Source organism: Chaetura pelagica, unplaced genomic scaffold (genome assembly GCF_000747805.2).
Source record: "Chaetura pelagica isolate M959 unplaced genomic scaffold, ChaPel_1.0 scaffold191, whole genome shotgun sequence".
NCBI classification, from domain to species: Eukaryota; Metazoa; Chordata; class Aves; order Apodiformes; family Apodidae; genus Chaetura; species Chaetura pelagica.
The window spans coordinates 1,065,127-1,088,429 of NW_009952440.1; the positions used below are offsets into that span (position 1 = coordinate 1,065,127).

General features: G+C 39.0%; 1 protein-coding gene across 1 annotated transcript in view; it reads right to left on the reverse strand.

Annotated features, from left to right (window-relative positions):
* Positions 1–1,513: 1,513 nt before the first annotated feature.
* The window catches only part of VCAN (versican), a 105,203-nt gene continuing 83,413 nt past the window's right edge, over positions 1,514–23,303 (reverse strand). Inside the window, exons 8-12 of the mRNA XM_010008396.1 lie at positions 21,605–21,763; positions 21,288–21,370; positions 4,804–4,948; positions 3,437–3,619; positions 1,514–2,195 (exon numbers count right to left, since the gene is read on the reverse strand). Coding sequence (XP_010006698.1) covers positions 2,065–2,195; positions 3,437–3,619; positions 4,804–4,948; positions 21,288–21,370; positions 21,605–21,763 — 701 coding nt within the window. The 3' untranslated portion in view covers positions 1,514–2,064. The remainder of the gene's footprint in view (positions 2,196–3,436; positions 3,620–4,803; positions 4,949–21,287; positions 21,371–21,604; positions 21,764–23,303) is intronic.

Below are 23,303 nucleotides of genomic sequence, written 5' to 3' on the forward strand. Positions count from 1 at the left end.
GATATAAAAGTTACAAAGATTTTAGACTTTCATTCACAAAAAATACCAGACATTCACATTATACACTATACAAGATAATAATATAAATAGAGAAAAGTATTATGTGCATTGTTTGGGGGCAAGGGGTGGGGAATGAACTTGCCAACATGGTGACGTGCTGCCACGCTGAATGCACCAAGAGTGGGTATGCTCAATGGAGCAGTCACTGCAATTCCTTAAGTGATGTTGTCTGGAACTGTAATTGCTGTTCCTAATGAGCTATGGCAAGGTCACACCATGGGCAGCTCTGTCTAGTACAAAACTCATACATGTTGGCTGGATTTCCATTCTTTTCCTTTCCCTTTCAACTTCTTTGCATCGTATCCCCACACTAACACAAACACCTAAACCTCCCATCTGTGTTTGTATTTGTAATGTTACTTTAAATGTTATATCATTAAGAAACTTACTGTTCTTTAATTTCACTATTTCTTTATTATTTTATTTTTTTTTTTGTCCTGTGCCCAAAGGTGTGCAAGGCACTTTGCAGAAATAACAGTCCTGTCTGTGGAGAGGTGATTTCAAACATTACCTGCTACACTTACTGTACACATCCAGGTCAGTCATCAAGCTGACCAGGGTAAGAAATCATAATATAAAACTCCTACGTACACACTGCACCAACTACAACCTAAAACCTCCTTGTGCACACACTTCTTTCTAGAAAGCCAAGATTCTGATTCTTCTGTAAGTCACACAGTTCTCACCCATCTAACTGCAAACAAATGATCCTGTTTAGCAGGAATTTTGTTCTCCGGGGAAATAGCAGTTGAACTGAAAGATGGTTCCAAAAGTGGAGCTCAGGGGCTAATACTGCACTGGCGAGCTCTTTTAATCTTCTTTGCATGGGTAAAATAACATCCAATAAATTAAATCAGTATGGCTTACTTCATTTATTTATGTACGCTTCACAGCTGCAGCATTCATACACAAACATTCATTACTTTATAAAAAGATTAAAAAATGGTTATATATACAAAATTATTTACTTTTTTGATTTTTGTTTGTTTTTTACAAAAAAAAAAAAAAATCCCCCAAACATCAGGTCTGTCTCCATTTTAAAATGCAGAGACCTGTAATTTAGACTTTGTGGTTAATGTCGTGATTTTTTTTTTTTTTTCGTTTTTGTTGGGTTTTTTTCTTCTTCTTCTCAAAAAAGTGGCCCTGGTTGATAAAGTTAATGTATTAGCACTTGGGTTTTTACAGGCCCTCTTTGTCACACGCATCTCCTCCATGCAGTCGTTTCTCATGAATGGTGAAGCTGGAATGGAGAGCAGAAAAAAAGTTCCACATTGCAGTCCCTAGTTCATGCTTCATTCCACTTGTATGTGCTCTGTCTAAATTTTGCATCACATGGATCAAACTGTACCTTAGATAGGAACTGGCACAGTTTCCTTTAAAAAGAAAAAACAAAACAAAAAAAAAACCAAAACAAAACAAACAACAAACCATCATGTAACTTGTGTGTTTATCTTCACCTGATATTAGCAAATTTCAGTCAGTGAAGTTATTTCAACCATTTCCAGCCTAGGTAAACAACATAAAAACAACGTCATTAATGACTGAAGACCTCTGAGGCCATTCTAACCATAAATATGCCTGAAATTAGTGTGACTTTTCATTTTATATACAGGATTTTAAAAACAACACACAATTAAACAACATTAAAATCATCTTATTTACATTTTCATTGGTGCTAAAATCGAGCTGTTTAAATATTGCAGAAGGCTGGTATCTATCATAAAATGGTCCACACTGATGGCATATAGAAAACTAATAATCTTTATAGGCTGGAAATGGTTTCCTTTTTTCCCCAAAAGCACTTCTCCTTTTTTTTTTTTTTTTTTTTTTTTTTTAATTTTCCTAAATTTTCTGATAAACACCGTATTTTTGCAAAACGCACTGTGAATACCGCAGTCCATAGTTTCAAAACAATTTGATAATACTCCTATTAAGTGATAGAAAAGGCACAGAAAGTTACGACTTTGGCTGAAATGGTGGAAATCCCCATTCACCATTTAGCTCTCAGCGCCTTGAGTCCTGCCACGTCCTGATCCAGCGGTGATAGTGTTTTGATGAATTTAACAACGTTCCCTTTCCTGATGAAGAATGTTTATAGTAGTATTTCTTAGAGTAAGTCCTTTGGTATGTGGACGCTGCAATGAGAAGGAGGGAAAAAGGGAAATCAGTTTAGAATTATTTCACAGAATCACAGAATTATTGAGACTGGAAAACACCTCTGAGATCATTAAGGCCAGCCTATGACCTAATGCCACCACATGTGCTAGACCATAGCACTAAGTGCCACATCCAGCCTTTCCTTGAACACATCCAGGGATGATGACTCCACCACTTCCCTGGGAAGTTCATTTCAATGTCTGATCACCTTTCTGTGAGCAAGTGTTTCCTCATACCCAACCTAAACCTCCCCTGGTGCAGCTTCAGGCCGTGCCCTCTCAACCTGTCACTGGTTGTCTGGGAGAAGAGCCTGATCCCCACCTGACCACAACCTCCCTTCAGGTACTTGAAAAGAGTGAGAAGGTCCCCTGAGTCTCCTCTTCTCAAAGCTAAACAACCCCAGCTCCCTCAGCCTCTCCTCCTATGACTTTCCCTCTGGTCCCTTCACCAGCCTTGTTGCTCTCCTCTGGACCTGCTCCAGCACCTCAATATCCTTCTTGAAGTGAGGAGCCCAGAACTGGACACAGTAGGAGTTGAGGCCTCACCAGTGCTGAGTACAGGGGGAGAATCACACCTCTACTCCTGCTGGCCACACTATTCCTGATATAACTCAGGATGCCATTGGCTTCTGGGCCACCTGGGCACTCTGCTGGCTCATGTTCAACTGGTTGTCAACCAAGTGCTCCCAGGTCCCTCTCTGCAGGGCTGCTCTCCAGCCACTCTGCCCCCAGGCTGTAGCCCTGACTGGGGTTATTGTGACCAAAGTGCAGGACCCTGCACTTGGTCTTGTTGAACGTCACACCGTTGGCTGGCTACACTTCACATTACAGTCCCATTTATTATTGATTAATTAGAGGGCTAACAAGGATTTAACTAGTACTATGACCATGTTACAGACAGGAGAAGCATCTCGTACATGAAGTTAGACTGCAGTTGCAGAACGACTCGTTAGTGTTATTAGGAAACTGTTGATTTCAGGGGTTTTGTAAAGGTTTTGTTGTTTACTTTAAAAGAATCTCAGTAAAAAAAAAAAGAAGAGGAACATTTTCATCAGTTTTGGAGGCCTGAATTCTTTTCCTACAGATAGAGCGAACAGTATTGCTGTCATAATCAGTCATATCAGATTTGCGTTTCTCTCAAAATATATGTTCATTACTTATTAATCTTAAGTCAGTCTATTGTTGCTGATCTAGCACTGGTTTGCTTTCAAAGAACTCACGATTCATGCAAGTAATTTTAGGCATATCCCATCTTCCATTCCCTTGGCACCGGATGGTTGGAATATGACGCTGGATGAAACCATCTTTGCAGTGATATCTAATAAGGGAGTTGATCTCATAACGGGGTTTCATCTTCCCAAAGGTCTTTGCATTTTCTACAACAGGAGGCTGTCCACAAGCAACTGAAAGGAAGAGAGAACATAACCCAAAACTTCAGTTTGTAAATGAACTTCTGAATGTGGTACTGTCCTCTAAACCTTGGTTAAGGGAAGATGTCAAGGAACCTCAGATAGACTCCCAAGAGACACATGCAAATAAGGCCAGGCAGATCAGTCTTTTTCTGTAGTTCTCTGGTCTTGTAGACCAAATACAGCAATGACAAAAATTGGAAAACAGAAGATGGTATAGTTCGTATTGCCTTTTTTGTTTACATGTCTGAGGGAAATTTGAGCCAAAAAGGTTGGCATACTCACACAAAGAAGGGATTTTCACTGGAAAGCTGCAAAACCTGAAAACCAGTGAAGTCATTACAGGCATTTAAATAAAAAAGCCACATTTTCAATACTTCTTGTGTCTTCCTCAACAATAGACTATTAAAAATCACTTTAAACTGATGGATCTGTCAAGGGCCAGAGGACATGTTAACAAAAAGTTCTAAATGGTAGTTGGGAACAATGGAGAACACACAAGATTTTGGCTGCATCTTTACTTTCCCAGTCTGCAGAGGCAGAGGCAATTCCTAAAGTATTGCTGTACAGCTCCTGGTAACAGTCAGGTTCCCTGTAAGGATCAGCTCTAACTGTATACACCAAATGTGCTTTTCAGATTCCAGTAGTGCCATCGATCTAGATGGTTTTGGAAAAGAGGAAGACAAAGGTCAACAGTACTTGAAAGGTAAAAAGTATGCTTCACTGAAGCTGAAAAGCTTTGTGTATACATATATTTGTATTTTACATATTATATATATATATATATACATACACATATTAGCAATCAGCTTCCAGCTCTAACTGCCTACCAATATTCTGCTGCCCATGCAGTCCACCTTGATGCCATCCCAGGAAAGGAGAGCTGGTAATATTTGATATACAAGTAAAACAGCCTGCCAAGTATGTGAATGGTTATTTTACTGAGCTCTGTACCTAGAAGAAATTTGCCTGATGTTAACCAAGTTTCAATTGTGTACACTTCTGTGCCTGACTGAAGAAAAGATATCATATGTGTACACACTGGAAGAAAGACTTTGGGAGGCTAAATAGGTTGAGGGCTCATTGTACTATCAACAGAAATTAAATATAATTTGTCCTTTTAACTTTATAAAATTGGAATTCAGAGACTTATGCTATTGGTACTGTACAGTTTGTACCTGTTCCTTTCTTGCAGGTATAAGTAAGGTGATAATTGCATGGTACATCATTCCACTGCCCATTCTCATGCCATATTATAACAACACAGTCTTCTCCAGCAGAAAAGAAGCTGTCTGGCTGGTTTGGTCGCCAGTTCTCATATTGCTGCCAAAAAGAGGAACAAAAACCATTATTCCTATTGGGGGAGTATATTTACATTCCATTTTACAGAAGAACTCACAATATTACCTTTGGTGAAGTGCAATTGTTTGATTCAGGCTGTTCAGCATGAACTAAAAAAAGCTAGATTTACAATGTCCTCCCACTCTATTAACAGATTATCTCAGTGAGAAAAAATATTCTAATCTAACTTCTCACTTAGTGTAAGCTGATGTCAGGTGAACAAAACAAAGTGACACAATTCAACACAAGCAAAACCTGGTCTTAAGTGTGTTGAAATACAGTTTCTTACACAGATAGACTTTAAGTGGAATGCCTGGAAATGCAGTAAATAGTCCATAACCCTCATTAGTCCACATCTACTAAATGGCAAATTACAGGCTAGCTTCTCAGACTCAAATTATTTATTTTCTGACCTCATTAAATGAAGTCATTCAATGGGATGACGTGCAGAATTAGGTATAACATAAGTAAAGGTGTCAGAATTTGCTCCCAGATCATTGCAGATGGATATTTCCATTAAAATGTCTAGGTGGCAGACTGAGCATGTACAGCAGCCTTTCAGCTTTAGAAATGATGATCTGGATTCTGCCCATTGTAGAAAAACTAACACCACACATCTATAAATATATATGCATAACACAAGAAACTGGCACATTAGTTGTTGAAGTAGAAACCTGATTGTTGATATGTGATTTAAAAAAAAAATAATAAAATTAAATTAAGAGACTGAAAACTATCTTTAACATAAAAAAAATATGTAATAGTTTCTTAGCCCTGCAGCAACCCAAAGATGTGTCCCAGAGCTGTGGATGCTGGCTGCTGGCAGACTGTGCATGGTTCCACACATGGGCTAAATCCACATTTATTCCACTGCAGAATGCACTCTTTCAGGCATGGCTAAGCTCATTATCAATGTCATTTTCAGATTAAAAATAGGGAGGCTTCAGTCTGTTTTTTCAATCAATAAGCAGGAAAAATAGAAACAAAGGGAGTGGCACACCAATGGAAAATCTATGCAGTAGTCCTTGCTAGGGAACATACAGCCTAGTGTTCCAGCAGTCAGCAGAGGTGGGTTAATCTTTATCCCACTTCTTATTTCATCTTGATCCCAAATTAAGCATAGTAATTGGAGATTTGCATAATGTTATTTAAAGAAAAGAGGAAAAAGATTTGGGAAATTATTCTTAGCGTTGGGATTTCTGTTGTGTCACTCCAAGAAGAATTTAATGAAGGATAAAAATAGATATCTGGAAGAACTGGAATTCACATAAATGCCAGACATTAACCAGGCAGCTAGACCCTTGTATGGTCAAAATGACACAGTTTCTGCAGTGCTTACACTTCTCCTCAGTGCTTACATCTTTCTCTCTCGCACTGGCCCATATAAATATCATAAAAGTTTAGCTTTCCATTTTCTTAACTGTATGAAATAACCACTATTCACTACTCATTTAGAAATAGAGTTAACATACCCCACACAAGTAGTATTTACATTACAATGATTCAAACTATGAAAAAACTGAGTTTAAATACTTAACCTTTTCCTACCACGTGTGATCTTACCCATCACAGGTTTTAATTATCCAAGCAATTTAGGAATCAGAGTCTAAATAAATTTGCTCTGCACTGAATTTATTACCTCTAAGAAAATATCCCCGCTTTTACATGGAACAAACTTTATTCCATCTCTACATTTCAGTGTTTAGTAGTCCTAAACTACAATACACACTAACTCATTTACTCAAGTCCATAATTCAGCATTTCAAGTTAGCTTATAAATTAGTTTGAGTTTTGCAGGCACAGTAGCCAAATACCATACAAATGAGTCAAATTGGATCTGCAATGTGGGATTCCTGAAACACCTGATGCAAAAAAGAAAAGCAAGCTCTGTGCATATCTGAGCCAGTGAGAAGGAAAACAGGTAGGAAGAAATATGCCCATACGTGGGGTGTATAAATGTATCTTAGGAGTGCCCCAAGATCCTTTTTCTAAAAGGTTATTTTGGAAGAACCAGTGAACCAAAGGTCTAGCACATTTTAATAGCAAAGACAGTTAAGGATGCAGGAATCTTGATCAGAAAATCTTGTGCTACTACAATGTAGCAAGCTACTGCTTTTTAGACCAGGCAGGGATAGCTGGTGTGTGCACATCAAAGGCTCAGGCTTGCCAATGGTACTGCACCAGATACCTGGTCCAGCTCCTCTTAGTGAGAGGCACAAGGCATTGAAGGAAAACTGTTTCAGGCTTCAACTGTGCTGCTGGGAAGGCTGCCTGAGTATTGCAGAGGTGGGGCAAGCAGAAAGAAGTGATCACCTCTCACTTTCACCTCGGAGTGTCTTACTACCCAGCACAACTGAAAAGCAAGGTTTGCTAATGTAAGTCAGGAGTGGACACCTGGCTGGTTACACTGCTTGGGATGATGGGCAGTAACTTCTTACACTGAGACTACCTGACTGCTTTTAAAAATATGACCAGACATAAGGACACAGAAAAATGAAAGAAAACAGCAAGGTTAGTGGTAGAAAAGTTTGATCAGTGACATCTTGGCAGCAAAGACTTCAATGAGCCTTGCAGCTGTTTCTTGTGGAAATGATAGTACAGAGCTGCTTTCTTCCACAGGGATCAGTGTGGGAATGAAGGATATTTCATGGCTATTGGGGGCGTGTGAGCTGAAGGTGCTCAGCAGCTTGCCAACTCCCACCCTAAGCACATAGACTCCATATGCTCTTGCTTGCCTTCCCATAATGACTCTGAAATTTGTGTCTGCTTTGCTGGCAGGGCTGCAGCATAATAGCAAAGGATTATATATATCTAGGCCCTGTGGTTTACACAAAAATGTCTGATATCCTCCAGTGTGACTTGCTGTTACCTCACATCTGATATCGTCATTGCACAGATTTATTTTGGCTGAATAACTGATTTTGCTTCGGTTTAGTGCCAGAATTGCTTAGCAGAGGAAGTTCCAGACTGCTGAATTGCTTTCTTAGGTCCCCACCCAGCTCCTCTGTAGATTTTCAGTTCCTTATTTAGCCACTGATAATGGGATAATGATACAAAAAGATTCTCACAGTTTGAGTGGAATAAATTGCTTGACAAATAAACTAATATTTTCCTTCCTCTTATGGATTACAATTTTGCATTAACATGAGCATGATTCTGGTTTTTACTTACACTAGCATGAGGGGTGGCTGCACTATCTCCACCAAACCTACATCAGCAAAAAAAAAATGATGGGAAAGAACCCAATCCAAATATTCACATACTGATTTGTACTGTTTGTTTTCAACGGCATCCCTTACAATCTCTCATATCAAGTGTGCTAAGTGTAAAGACACCCCTACCCTTGCAGTAAGTGCAGTAAGTATCCAGGATATCCAGGTCATAATTATTCTGTTGGGAAACACTGCTCAGACCATACAGAACAAGATGCCCTTTTTGAAGTGGAAATGTAATTTAAGATCCTTCTATTTCAATGTGCTATTCTCTTTTATAAAAGTGTTTTGTACAAAAAGGAAAACAAAAACAAAAAAACAAACGACCAAAAACAACAACCAAACTTCATTATTAGTTATCATGTACCATTCAGGTTTGTTTGGTATTTATGATCACATGCAAAAAAAGATCAGCCATATTCACAGATGAGCCAAAAACTGCTGACACTTTTCCAGCCATGCCGCGACTAAGTTATATCTTCATATAAACTGTTACTGTCTCAGCAGGCCAATGAAATTGCACTAAGAAGCACTGTGCTTGAATTGATAAAGCTCAAGACATTCTTTTGTCAACAGCCAAGCTTCAGTCGACACAGCAATACTTTTAGCTCTATCATACAGAAAATACTACTTACATTGCTGAAAACCTCAATAGATTAAAATTCTAAGTTAATACATGGAAGAAAAGCTGCTACAACCTTTTTAGTCCTCAGCAGAAGTACTTACACGGGGTGATCACACAGAGGGACCTAAATACTTTCACTATCCTGGTTTTTAAGCAACATTACCATAAAAAAATGTAAGGTTTTCCCCTGGATTAAATGCAAAGCACTTCCAGACTGTACATTTTATTACATGTAATCTTAGTTATGTACATGATTCAAAATGTACTCGAAAGGAGGTTTGTCCCACCATATTTCTCCTCCAGCTACGAAGTGTGGTTTGCTGAGGTGGTTATGCAGGGGGAAGTTCAAAGCAATGCAGGGAAGTGAAGGCTGGAAGCACACACCTCAGGCTCAGGCAGATACCACTGCACCAGCCACTCTGCAATGCTCTTCACATCCATGATGGCAAGATGCTTGGGTTTTTTAATAAAAACCCTGAGTTTTCTGTGTAATCAGGTAACTGCAGGACCTAGCCTGACACATTGGATTTACTTGTTCTAGCTTTCTCTGCTAAAGAACACTGGATATCTTTCTGCAGAAAGAGGATGGATGTTCTCTGGGTTAGAGCTGCAGCTGAGATGGGGTTCAGTTCTTCAGGCTTCCTATGTGGCAGTAGACAATGCACTTGGCTGGCTGGTTCTCTGCCTGTAAAACAGTGACAATGTACTCTCTTGCCTCACAGGAGGAGCCTGGGTATGATGGTTAAAAGAGACCACGAAGACATTTTTATTAAGATCCACATTTTTGGGAAGGATTTCCTTATATGGCATTGAATTAACTCACAGCCATTATCTGCCAGTTGGGTGACAGGCTGACTTTTCACATAAATAAAATCTAAGAAAGCTGGGATTATAGCAAGAGCTGTAAAGCTGCTAACTTTATTAGCTGGTCACTACTTCTCATTCAGATGGCTGCTAAATAAACTGAATGAGCATAGCCTTCCCGTCATGAACAAGATCCTATCTCATGGGAGATTTGCTATTTAAATTTTCAGATAATGAAGTCTTACTTGAGGCACTAATTTCCTTATTAGTGAGTAATCCACTCAGCTCTTTCAGATGTTTGCACTGCCAAGGTGAATATACAATTAAGAAGTATCCCACCTTTGTGACACTCATTTGGAAATTTCCATCATTCCTTTATCTCCAAAAGTCACACCAAGTGGCTGCCATCAATCGCTTAGATTTTGCATTCCAAAATGGTCAGCAAGCAGTGTGTTTAATGAAGCACAATGAAATCAACCACTCTGCAAACAAAAGTTTACTGCTTGACCTCCCTATTGTGTAAAGGCCAAAAATCTTTACTAAAGCTAGGAAATAAGTTACTTGAAATACATCCACTTAGATTTACAGAGTTAATGCTTTTCCACCTGGGACATGCAAGTAAGTTTTCAGCATGTTTAAATAAGCTTAAAGTACAAATCTGTCTTGGCACTTTTTGGCACTTGTAATTTCCAATGTGATTTTTATTTTCTTTCATTCTGGCTGCTTCCCTATCTGATTATTTCTCAATGCAAGAGTAATGAGGCGAATTAAAAAACCAAAACCAACCCAACAAAATAAACCCCCGCCCCCACAACCAAAAATCAGCCAAACAAGAAAAGATGCAGGGACTGCCTACTGGAAGCTCTCTGAGCCATTTCATCTTAAAGTGAAGCAACAATTCTTGCCTGGCTTAACTTAACAATACTGGTTATTGTCCTTTTTCCCCTCATAACTATGCTAAGAACAAGAATACACTTTTCACACAATAGTAGACAAATTCTTATAAATCAAGTCCCTTGTTGTGAAGGTTCTGTTGTAATTGGATAGCTTAACTAAAAATTACATCTCACTTGTAGTAAGTCCTGCCAATTACTCAGTTTCATAGGCTGGCTGAATGACAACAAGATCAGCACAAGGTTACAATTAGTATATGGATCAGTTCAGAAAACCTTTGTGGCTCATGCTGTTATACAGCCCTGATTCTCTTACGTGAGATGCTCATGGGAAGCTGGAAAGGGATTGCATTTCCCTCCGACAGAAAAAAAGTCAAACATTACTGTGAAAATCTGGCAACATCTGAAATACTTCCATTAAATTCACCTAGTATTTAAATGTATGTATACATTGGGAAAGATGAGAAAGTACCTTATAGCATATGCTCTTTTTAACTTAATTTCACCCCAATCCTGCAAAGGATATTTCTATTTAATTTTATGAATGTGAGCATTCTGACAGAACTTACCAAGAGCATTCACAAGATTAAACACTCCATTCAGTGTGTGCTTAAGCATACACCTTGCTTTAAAGAAATAGGTGGTGCCCTGAACTTTACAGGGTAGGTCACATTCACAATTCAGACACATGCTAAATTAACTTGCTAAAGGAGGGAGCTAGATAAGTATGTGGGTAAATCTTTGCTGGGAGAAATTCTAGTCAATTTGAAGACAACTGCTATATTTAAACTCACTGGCCACTCTCCATCATCTTCAGTAAGTCATGGGCAACAGGTGAGGTGCCTGAGGACTGGAGGATAGCAAATGTCACTCCAGTCTACAAGAAGGGCAAGAAGGAGGACCTGGGTAACTATAGACCGGTCAGCCTCACCTCCATCCCTGGAAAGGTGATGGAACAACTTGTTCTTGTGACTATCTCCAGGCACATCAAGGACATGGGGGTCATCAAGAGCAGTCAACATGGTTTTATCAAGGGTAAATCATGTTTGACTAACCTCATAGCCTTCTATGAGGAAATTACTAGGTGGATAGATGATGGTAGAGCGGTAGATGTGGTTTATCTTGATTTCAGTAAAGCATTTGACACCGTCTCCCACAGCATCCTTGTAGAAAAGTTGATCAGGTATGGGTTTGGTGATCAGGAAGTGAGGTGGATTAGGAACTGGTTGAAAGGAAGGAGTCAGAGAGTTGTAGTCAATGGGGCAGAATCTGGTTGGAGGTGTGTGACTAGTGGAGTCCCACAGGGGTCGGTACTGGGACCGGTGTTGTTCAACATCTTCATCAACGACCTGGATGAGGGTATAGAATGTACCCTCAGCAAGTTTGCTGATGACACTAAGCTGGGAGGAGTGGCTGACACACCAGAAGGCTGTGCTGCCATTCAGAGAGACTTAGATAGGTTGGAGAGTTGGGCGGGGAGAAACATGATGAAATTCAACAAGGGGAAGTGCAGAGTTTTACATTTGGGGAAGAACAACACCATGTCCCAGTACAGGTTGGGGGCTGAACTGCTGGAGAGTAGTGTAGGTGAAAGAGACCTGGGGGTCCTGGTAGACAGGAGGATGACCATGAGCCAGCAATGTGCCCTTGTGGCCAAGAAGGCAAATGGCATCCTGGGGTGCATTAGAAAGGGTGTGATTAGTAGGTCAAGAGAGGTTCTCCTCCCCCTCTATTCTGCATTGGTGAGGCCACATCTGGAGTATTGTGTCCAGTTTTGGGCCCCTCAGATCAAAAAGCACAGGGAACTGCTCGAAAGAGTCCAGCGCAGAGCTACGAAGATGATTAGGGGAGTGGAACATCTCCCTTATGAGGAAAGGCTGAGGGAGCTGGGTCTCTTTAGCTTGGAGAAAAGGAGACTGAGGGGTGACCTCATCAATGTTTTCAAATATGTAAGGGGTGAGTGTCAGGAAGATGGAGTTGGGCTTTTCTCAGTGATGACCAGTGATAGGACAAGGGGTAATGGGTGTAAATTGGAGCATAGGAAGTTCAAGGTGAATATCCGAAAAAATTTTTTTACTGTGAGAGTGACAGAGCACTGGAACAGACTGCCCAGGGAGGTTGTGGAGTCTCCCTCACTGGAGACATTCACAACCCACCTGGATGAGTTCCTGTGTGATGTACTCTAGGTGACCCTGCTCTGGCAGGGGGGTTGGACTAGATGATCTCTCGAGGTCCCTTCCAGCCCCTAAGATTCTATGATTCTATGATTCTATGATTCATCTATAAGTACAGGCAAATATCATATGTCATGATCCTGATATTTTTTAGGTCAGACTTCAGGGGCTTCCCTCAAGCCCTTAATCTGTATTAATCTGCTTTATTTGTATGGGATTTGGGAAAAGGGCAGGATTTGGATCAGGCAGGCATCCAACACTCCCCATTACAGAGTCACACTGTCAGCAAGACAAATACCCAGAAGGAGCTATGCTAAGGACCTTTGCAAAAGATTTCACTTGAAAAGGTTTTTTTGGTAACAGAGCAGTGGGATGCATTGAAAAAGTCTTTGATTTATTGTGCAACAGCCTGAAAAAAAAAAAAAAAAAAAAAAACTCTGAATAACATACACTCATGTATATACATGAATATCCACAAACACTGATTATAGACTGAATAAGCAGTAGCATTGATGCAAAAAATAAATAGTTTGGGAAATAAATCTAAGGAATAACAATAAAGTAAAAAAGGCTAGCTGAAATATAAAAAGACTATGTTTTGGGGGGAGATGATGGTGAGGTGGAGCAGATGACTAGCTCTTTGACATTTTTAAAAACAGTACTGTAGTATGACAACTTTTCCATGAGCAGTAGAAACCACTAAGCATGGCAAGAAACTCCCACTAGATGGCAATGTCTACTCACTACTGAGCTTAGATGCCGACATTGAGTAGTTCCAAAAGAATAATTATTCATAAAATATATCTTTTTTATTAACTCTTTGAAAGCTGATTTAAGTCAGTGAACACAACTCCATTGACTGTTATCTGCTCTGTGCCAGCTCTTAGAGTAATAACTTTCACCATGGCTCATGCACTGTAGAGCTCAGTGTTGGGGGTATATACTATGTGTGCTGGGCTTCCAGAAGTCACTTTAGTGCAGAGACACAAAAGTGAGTGGCAAAGAACTGGTGAAATTCTCTTGCTTACAGGCGTGTATTTACTATGCAAGAAAAGTATGGTAGGGTGCTTAATGTTGATTGGTGTATTACATATTCCTCAGGAGTCACACTAATATATTATCCACGAGATTGCATGGGCAGTGACTTAACTCTTTTTGCTCACAACTACCAGGAGGGCCACTGAAAAGAGGAAAATCCTGCACTTTGTCATATATTTCAACAATTGCTGCAGGTCTGAAGCTGTCCAAGTGTTTTAGCCCAGAGCTAACCATAACGAGGCTCTGAAGTAACTGCTCACCCCCCTGGTAAAAAAAAAAAGAGACAAAAAAGGACTTTGTCCAAAAGGCCTTCCTTACTGCCTGTGACATACTGAACTAAAAATATACCTGTCATTAATAACATTATATAGTTCTCCTCCTTTTACATGCAGGTCAAATGAACATCTTAAAAAGAGGCTGTAATGACTGACTGCAGCTCAAAACCAAAACATTTGGTAGATTTAAAATCTCCCTCTCCAAGGATCCTGTGGGACATGGGCACAATGAGCTTTTTGTTTGCAGCTGACTACAGTACTTTTTAGTTTGTTTGCTTTATTTAACCCTCCAAGGCAGACTCCTTCCCTCCAATACTCCATGCCTTTTGAAGGTTTTTGTGTCCAATAAAGTTACTCTTTTTGAGAGGGGTGCAGCTACAGATTTCTCAAGTTAAGTCACTCTAATTCACTGACCAATAAAGGAAGGAAAAGAGTGGGCTTTGTTTTTGCCAGAATTAAACTTCTGTGTTGTTTTGTGTTTTTTTGGATTTGGTGTCTCCCCCCCCCTTTAAATGTAGCTACCTAAGACTGACAGCCTGAAGTCCAGCATTGCAAAACACAAAGCAAAACTCTGCTATGCCAAAGGGAAGAAAAACCAACATAGAGTCTCTGGACAGTTTTAAAAGTGGCAATATGCCCCATTACTTTCCTAGCTGGCAGCATTCTTCAAGTGACAGACAATCTGTCCACAGACACTAGCCAGCTCCTTATTACAGCACTAATCTTATGTAATGGGAGTGAGCTCACCGCCCTACAAAGCACTAATTATCAACAGCATTTTCCAAAGGATATGAATAACTCCCCTTGTTAGACAGAGGCCCAAGGCACAACCTCAAGTAGCTATATGTGCTTAATCCATAACATGAATAGCTCCAAAGGACTCCTTTAAGGCTGTGCCTGCTCACACAGGTCCTTAACAGTGAAAACGCCAGCAATCCAAATACAATGGAGAAGCTGCCAAAAGCAACACCAGATTTTTTCTATTTGGATGGGTGCGTTTTACAGCTGTAAAAGTTACTATTCACAGAACTAAGTGAATTATTTAAATTCAATTTCCCTAAGATATTTTGAAATGTCATATTGTGTTCACTCTTCCTTTGATCAAGCCAATTATTAGATGTCTCCACTGATGATGTAACTTTTGTTATTTTGTAGTTTGTATTACATCAAATTTAAAGTATACAAAGATCCCAGTAGGCATGAATAAATTCCTCTTTTCGCATAGCTGTGTTGGTATTTAGGCCTTGCTTTCTTTCCTTTTATCACTATGATTTTCCCAAATGTATTTGTTCCTATTGCTTAGAGCTTTTTGTGATAATTGTGGCATGAAGGCTGCACAAGATTCAGACTTAAAGAGTTGTTTGCTATCGAGATAAGCTGAGATAAAAGTCTATAGAAAAGTGCAAGAATAATTTTGATTCTGTAATTTTTACAGGTAAACAAAGTCTTACGTATAGCCATTTCCATTCGTGTGCAGAAAGTAAATCAGAGGAAAACTAATGCTTTCCCACACTGAATGCCAACAAGACTACACTTCAATAGAAGAAAAGCAGAGCTAACAAAATATGGTCTTTATAATACTGTATTATTTTCTTCTGCCCCTTGCTTCTGTCAATGTAATCAAACCTGATTACAAGTCTTGAGCAGAAATTGCCTTGATTTACAGGAAGTAATGAATAATGAAGCACTAAAAATGTTGGGGTGCTCTGAGTTCTCTGAATACACTACAGTACCTGCTTTCACTGCCTTCACCTTTGAGAAATTATCTGAAGCTAGGGACTAGGCAGAAATGCCAAAGTTTGCAGCTTGCAAATTCCCTTCCTACTGGTCCAAGTGATCTTGGATGTTGCTGGTATTCCAAGCCCATACTTGTGGCAGCAGCACCTAATCTTCAACTCTGACTGAACTTGCACTACAAGTGCGGATCTAGGTTTCCTGAAAGAGTATTTACTTTTAAAATGGTACTAACACAGCTGCGATCAACTCTTTTCCTTTGGTATGAAGAGGGAACAGTTGCTGCTGCCAAAGTGTTTTTCATCAACTCCAGAACACAAATCCACCTCTCCCAACTACCAGAAACACGGAAAATTTCTTTCTTCCAGAAAAAAGAAAAAAAAAGAAAAGAAAAAGAGAGTGAGCAGGAACACACAGTAGATGAGAAAAGGTTGCTTCCTGCCATTCTTCAGCAAATCAGAACAAATTACTTTAATATGGCTGGCCAGCAATGGATTCCAGGTTAGTATAATTGCAGCTTATTTTGTTCTGCATATTGGACAAGGCAGCCTAAGCTTAGCCAAGGGGATACTTTGAAGATGTGCTCTGCCCTTAGCAAAGAAGCTACCAATTTGTTTTTTAAAGAAATTGCAAAGAAAGACAAGTATAAGGAAATTGGCCTGGCCAATCAAATCCAGTATAACGAAGTGTCAGTTCCCTGGAAAGTAATTTCTTTTATAGAAAAGTACTGAATGAACTGACAATTAAACTTTGGGACATAAAGGGTACAACCCGACTATTTAATTAACATTATTTTTTACTTTTCAGGCCCATTCTGTATTTGGAATGTAGCGGGTCCAGCATGTTAAAAAGGCAACTTTTACCAGGAGATGGTGAGATTTTATATACACAACCCAATTCATTGTGTAATATTATGCCATTTTACCTGAAAGACAGGAAGCTGCTGAGCAGTTTTAAATTAAAAACCACATTACAATTAAGAAATAAACCTGCCAAAATCCTCTAAAACCACATGTACCACTATGCCTCAAACACTTCAGTGAGGCAGATCTAAAAGCCTCTGTGTAGGAGCAGCTTACAATACTATAACTTAGGCATGTGCCTATTTCTATTTTGCTCCTTGTCTTAAAAGTTCGTGTTATGGAAAACAGGCAGACTCAATACACTATGGACAATTGTCATGGTGCCCAAAAATTTTTAAATAATGTTACTTGCTTTCTCACTTAATATGATGGTATTTGCTTCATTATTCAAGACACCAACATTTTCCTTGAGGAACTCTTCCGAATCAGAACATGTATTTACAAGATCACTCTTCATTTATTCCAAAACTTGCTTACTGGCATTAAATTTGCAGGTTAAACATGAATTCCAGTTGATACATGAAAAACACGCATAGGAGTAGAGAGGCATTTTTTACTGCTGCTGCTTTTGATCAACAGCTAGTACCCACTATATTCCATAAAGGTTAAAAAAATAAGAATGCCAAGTTACCAGAAATGGCAGAATGTTGTTAGCCCACTACTTGGTACCTAAATAATAGTAGTTGTTTTCAGCAAGGCTGTTAGCATGTTAAGGGTACTCTAGATTCAGAGTAAGTTTTCCAGTAAGAGCCTTAATTCTATATGCTTACTTTTAAGAATCTTTGTCATATTGTTACTCATGCCTTAAAAAACAAACAGACTGAAGGCGGCATGAATTGATCTCATCTGGACAGTGCACAGAAAACTGAATATCCCTTACTTATTTGATTGGCAAAATTATCACCCACTGATTCATGAGGTAAGAGAAATTTCCACAACCTCATCTGAGAATTTAAGCTTTCTCACATTACTAGGCCAATGACAAAGGTGAGTTTATCATTCTCATCTCACATGAACACTCTCAGTGTCCTCTGAAAGAGCAAGCCCTAACCCCACAAACTCCACCCTCTATTTTGAGAGCCAATGGAAGTCACAGAGCACAAGATTTATAAGCCAGTGCTGTATATAACTATGAAGGCCACAAAAATAGTTAAGATCAGCACATGTATTAAACGGCTCACTGTGTTTAGGAATAATGTGCACTTGGAAATATGCTTGTTAGTTTTCGCTAAGAAACTTGCGTGATTTGTCCAATTATCGTATTTAATGGTAGCTGGCACTTAGCTTCTGTTTAAAAAATCTGGAAAAACCCAACTTGGCATGAGCTGAAAATGTCAAAAAATGACTGGTTTCCTTCTATTGCACTCATTGGTTGAAATACCTTTCAGGTGCAAAGAAAAAATGAAGGTATTTGATCCTTTTTCCAGAAATTGCTAATAAAATACATGGCAACACCTGGCAAAAGAGTTCCTTTCAACATACTGAATATTTAAGTTCTGTGTTTCCTTATGTCCACAGAAAATGCGTATCAAAGTAATTCAAACCTTGTTCCACAATCTCCACTGTCAGAGCCTGTGGTTTAATGATTCTCAGTTCTAGGGCTATTTTTGGTTAAGAAAGAAAACTCTTTATAAGAAGTCATTAAGATGTTTCACAGCTATTTCATCTGGTCAGTAGTGGGTCAGCTGCAGCACTGGGCCAACAATTCTATCTACAACATGTCCTTTTGTTGTTGCTGTTGTTTATTTGCTTTTTCTTTTAAGTTCTACCAAGCATCAGAACCTAGTGAAATCATGTAAGCATAATTTTCAAATTAAATCAAGCAGTTATTGGCAGAAAATTCAGACACGTAACAATAAAAAGATGAATGTACATCACTTGTAGATGCACTGTCTATCTGAGAGCTGGACTGACTTTTTTTGTAGTATCTCAAAGAAAACTCTTACATCAGGGGAATCCTCAGCAACCTTGACAAATTTTCCCCTGTGCCAAGAAGTGTTGAATAGAATTGCAGATATATAATATTATTTTGAAGAAAGCATGGACCTAGGCAACCAAGCTAGAAACAGCTGAATTCGGTATGCACTCTGATATGTAAAGTGCAAGAAGACTGTTTAGATTTTGGTTAAATGCAAGAGCTATCTCTATTCTCAGAAATTCAAGTTAGAACCTGAGTGTTGATGTAATAACGCTGATTTTTATGATCACAAATTATATTAATGAATGTAATGCTATAATCACTACTGTTCACCTGCAAATACATAAATTATGTCATTTTTTGACCCACACAGTAATCAACTTCATTGGAATTTTAAGATATCATCTGGGAAATACATTTGATGCCTACATTTAATTATGTTCCTATGAATTACTGGGGAAGTAATAAATCACTGTAACCATCAAAGTGGTTAGAAAGTATTAAAAATAAGCTAAAAACTAGGAAAAAAAAAGCAAATGAGGAAGCTGCCCAGAACCATGATATCCAGAAACCATATGGAATAAGTTATCAGGGAAAGCTATTGAAACAATGAACATAAATGATTTCAAGAGATACCTAAATTGTTTCCGAAAGAAGAGACAAAGGGAAGTTGTTATAAGGAAAAGAAAAATACAGTGGAAAAAAGATCAATCAAAAGAGAAATATGTTGGACAGATGGTCTTAGTCTGTTCCTGGAATATCTTAATTTCTTAAAATTGAAAATTAAAGTAAAAATGTAATACTACAGTCGTCCGGTAGCCTGGATTGAAAAATAGAATCTCAGCCTGAATTTTAATTTCCCTGAGTTCATCATTTGTTTACAAATATCTGAAGGGTGGGTGTCAAGAAGAAGGGGCTGGTCTCTTTTCAGTTGTGCCCTGTGATAGCACAAGAGGCGATGGACAAATTGAAATGCAGGAAGTTCCATCTCAACATGAGGAAAAACTTCTTTACTGTAAGGATTACAGAGCACTGGAACAGGCTGCCCAGAGAGGTTATGGAGTCTCCTTCTCTGGAGACTTTTAAGACCTGTCTGGATGTATTTCTGTGTGACCTACCCTACATTCTGTGGTTGTTCTGCTCTGGTAGGGGGGTTGGACTTGATGATCTCCAGAGGTCCCTACCAACCCCTACCATTCTATGAGTCTGTGACTCAGCAATGTGTCAAGTTTGCCTTTGGAATATATGAGCATGTACCTTGTTTTACACTTCCCAGTGTTAGATGGGCTGCCTTTCAGGCAAGACATTTATGCCCAAATTTAACTCCCCTAACTTTAGATCCTTTAGTGAAGTCTAGGTTCCTAGAATAGTCCTGAGCCCCAGTCAAACCTAATTCACCTTCAGAGAGTGCCTGTTACTGTCAATGAGGTGTAAGAAACTGTGCTGGGAGACAGAAGGAGTAGAATTCAAGGCCATAGGCCATCTTTTCCTCCCAAAAATACATGGGGGTAGGCAAGAGAAAATGATGAAATGAAACCCTTCTGCTTACATCCTGCAAGTCTTCTTTGGCTTCAAGCACAAAGGAATGCATTGGTACCACCAAAGATGCACTGAGCAATCAGTCGAGGAACAAAAAGTTTAATAATCTTTTTCTCTCTCCTTCCTCCTACCCCCCCATGTTGTCACCTGACACATGTGGTAGTTTCCCCAAGAAAAGGCTTATTTACAAGTAATTTTAAAGGACTTTAAACCTCTGGTTCTTTACATGAAATAGTAATAAATGAAGCCTGCTTTGCCCCAGGTGTCTTTCTATGTAAGTTGTAACCACATGGTATGCAGCAATGATTATTGTGTGCATGTGTGAGCATGTGCATATGTCTCCAGATGCTTTCTGCTCTAAGAAGTATTCACAACTGGAAAGGAAAGTAATAAGCATAACCAGTTTGTTGTTTGGTGGGGTTTTTTTAAATCTAATGTTCTTCAGTGGGTGGTAAACAGTAGTGAATCACCTGTCCCTTGTACAAGAGAGATTGCTTTGAATTGGAAAGAGCTCAGTCATTTCCTCTGTCCACCAGTGATTTGTTTTAGGTTAGTTAAAGGTGAGTAGAATGTTCTCCCACTCCTCCTGCTGGTTTTCCTTCATGTTTTAAGGCAATAAGATGTATCAGCAACATCTTAAACTTTTCTGGACAGATTATTAGCCACAGGCTTCCTGAAGCACCCAAGGATGGCTGCTTCTCCATCCTAGCTGTAAAACTGCCATAGAGACTAGAAAAATCTCCAACAACACTTGACAGGCTTCTCTGTGTATTCTGATGGACCCAAGGAATGCCATATCCTCATCCAAAAAAAAACATTCTGCTGTATATTCAGAAGAGAGAGGAGCATTGCCACCTCTGTCCTTGTGTAAGACCAGAAGAGCACAAACCAGCTCACAAAGACACCCTTAAGTTACAGTCGCAGAATTTTTTAGTTTTTGTGCTTGGAAGCTTTGAGAGCTCCCACATATACAGTAAGAAGAAATAATAATACATTTTAGAACTAAACCACAAAAAAGTTGATAGCTCAAAATAAGAGTTTGCGGACTTTGCAATTATGCAAGTAATTTGAAAATTTGCAATAATTACTGCATTTTTTTCCGGCTGTTTCCTAACTGACTGCTTGCTTGGGTACATATTTAGTGACTGCATTTTTTTTCCATGCAGCTTCCCTCCTTCCTGGTGGGAATTTGATAAGCCACCACAAAACGAAATGAAGGAGTGACTTCATTACAAAGGCATCTTACCAGAGGGCTACCATCAGTCCAGCGGAAATCACGCTCAAACATTTTGTCATTGAGGCCAATCCACTGGTAGTCATGACCAATACCTAAGGAACCAGAAGGATATTTTTATTAGCCTTCCCATAAATGGAAGAGATTTCACCAAAGAAAATATAAAGAATTTGCACAGAATGAATCAGACATCCTGTTCTTAAGATTCTTCTACTCATTATGAAAACAACTATATACAGGCTGCTGTTCAGCTTTTTAATTTTAATTTGAGACGTCTATAAAAATGCAGATTCTTTTCTAACAGTTTTAAACTTGCTAACGGTACATACGGTTTACAAAGATCTGCTCCTCATGAGACAAGATGCTTGTCAAGTGTGCTCCCTGGAGACGGCATTCCCTTTCAGCTGTGTCCCACGTACGCCGGTGGGCAAAGTATTTGTAGCACTGTCCCTGGAACTTGTGCCAGCCATAATCACAGGTCTCCGTGTCTGTGACAAACAAACAAATCACATCTCTGTCAATGGATGTGAAACACAGCCATGTTTCATGCAAGGGCGGGGATTTTCTGCAGAGCAAAGGTTCAAGAAGATACCAACCTGTTAAGCAGCAAAAAAACAAACTACTACATTCATCTTTGAGACCTCATTAGATTTTCAGGTAGTGCTGTCTACCTAGTTTCAGTACAAGCTGCAAGATATCACTTATGTAAGGAGAGTAATTGCAACTGACAACTTTGTGAGAATCCACTGATCAATTTGTGGTGTATCTGGACAATATGAGGAGGGCATCTTCAGTCCTTAATTCTGGATGAATGGACTGCATCTTAGTTTTCTGAGTATAAGGGAATGGGAATTTTTACTTTCAAGGGCAAATAGTTCTTTGAGTGACTAAACTGAATTACCTTGGATTGGAAGAGACTGATAACTGAAAATAATATGAAGGAAAGTGCTTGTGATTGTTCAGTCCACAGATGCAAAGCTGCAGAATTATCTTTCTGAACTTACTCCTCCAAATCTTCCTCCAAAACCTATCTTTCTTGGCAAAATCTAACTTAATAAACTTTAGGCATCAGTTTCTAAGGAAGGCTGTAATGCTGAAATACAAAGTAATGAAATGCACATTGTCTGCGCTTACATGAGGGATAGTACTGATAAGAACATGTAACAGACAGACGTTCACATCAGCCACTATATCCTTTCATCTTAAGAGAAATAAAAATGAAGCTTGAAACAGTAATCATCTGTGGACTTGGCATTAATTATTTTGTCAAGGTTAGGCAGTTGCAAACAGAAGAGATGGCAAGAAACAGCAAAGTTCCAGGTCAAAGTTTCCTTTTGCACTAACAGTGCAGGAGTGGATCACAGATAAAAATCAGTATGAATAAAATGGGCATAACAAATATGATGCCTATACGTGTCTGAGCAATGCTTGATGATGAGAAGAACTTGAGAGAGAGTTTGAGGGATGAATGGGAGAAAGAATAGCGAAAACTCAGACTGTTTTGCATTTTTGGAATAAGAAATGGCATCATAAAGGACATTTCAGCACAAGATTACAGCTTGTTCTGACTACAGAGGCTCCAGCTATCTAAGTACATGATAGCTCACCCTGAAGGGTCTTGGTTGCAGGCGTTTCCCACCCTACCTACCAAACAGGAATTTGCCACTTCCTACCAAGTTTTATCAGTTCCCAAACAAAACTGTGCCTTAAAGCAACTGTTTGGCCTTTCCAGAGGTATAGATACATTCTGAGTATGAAAGTGGATTACTTATTTTCAGTAAGTCAATATACTCAAAAGTCAATAATAAGCTTTGACCAAAGGGGCTCTTTTTGCACTAGTATAGAAAAAGCCAAATATTACAGAATATGCCAGTGAAATAAGAGTGAAAATTCTGTAACTATGATATTTCCTACGTTTAAGCAGCTACCACCTGAAAGACATTTGTGGGATCACTTTTTTTTTTTTTTTTTTTTTTTTTTTTTTTTTTTTTTTTGTACAAAAATGGTTTTTTATTTATAGAGGGAAAA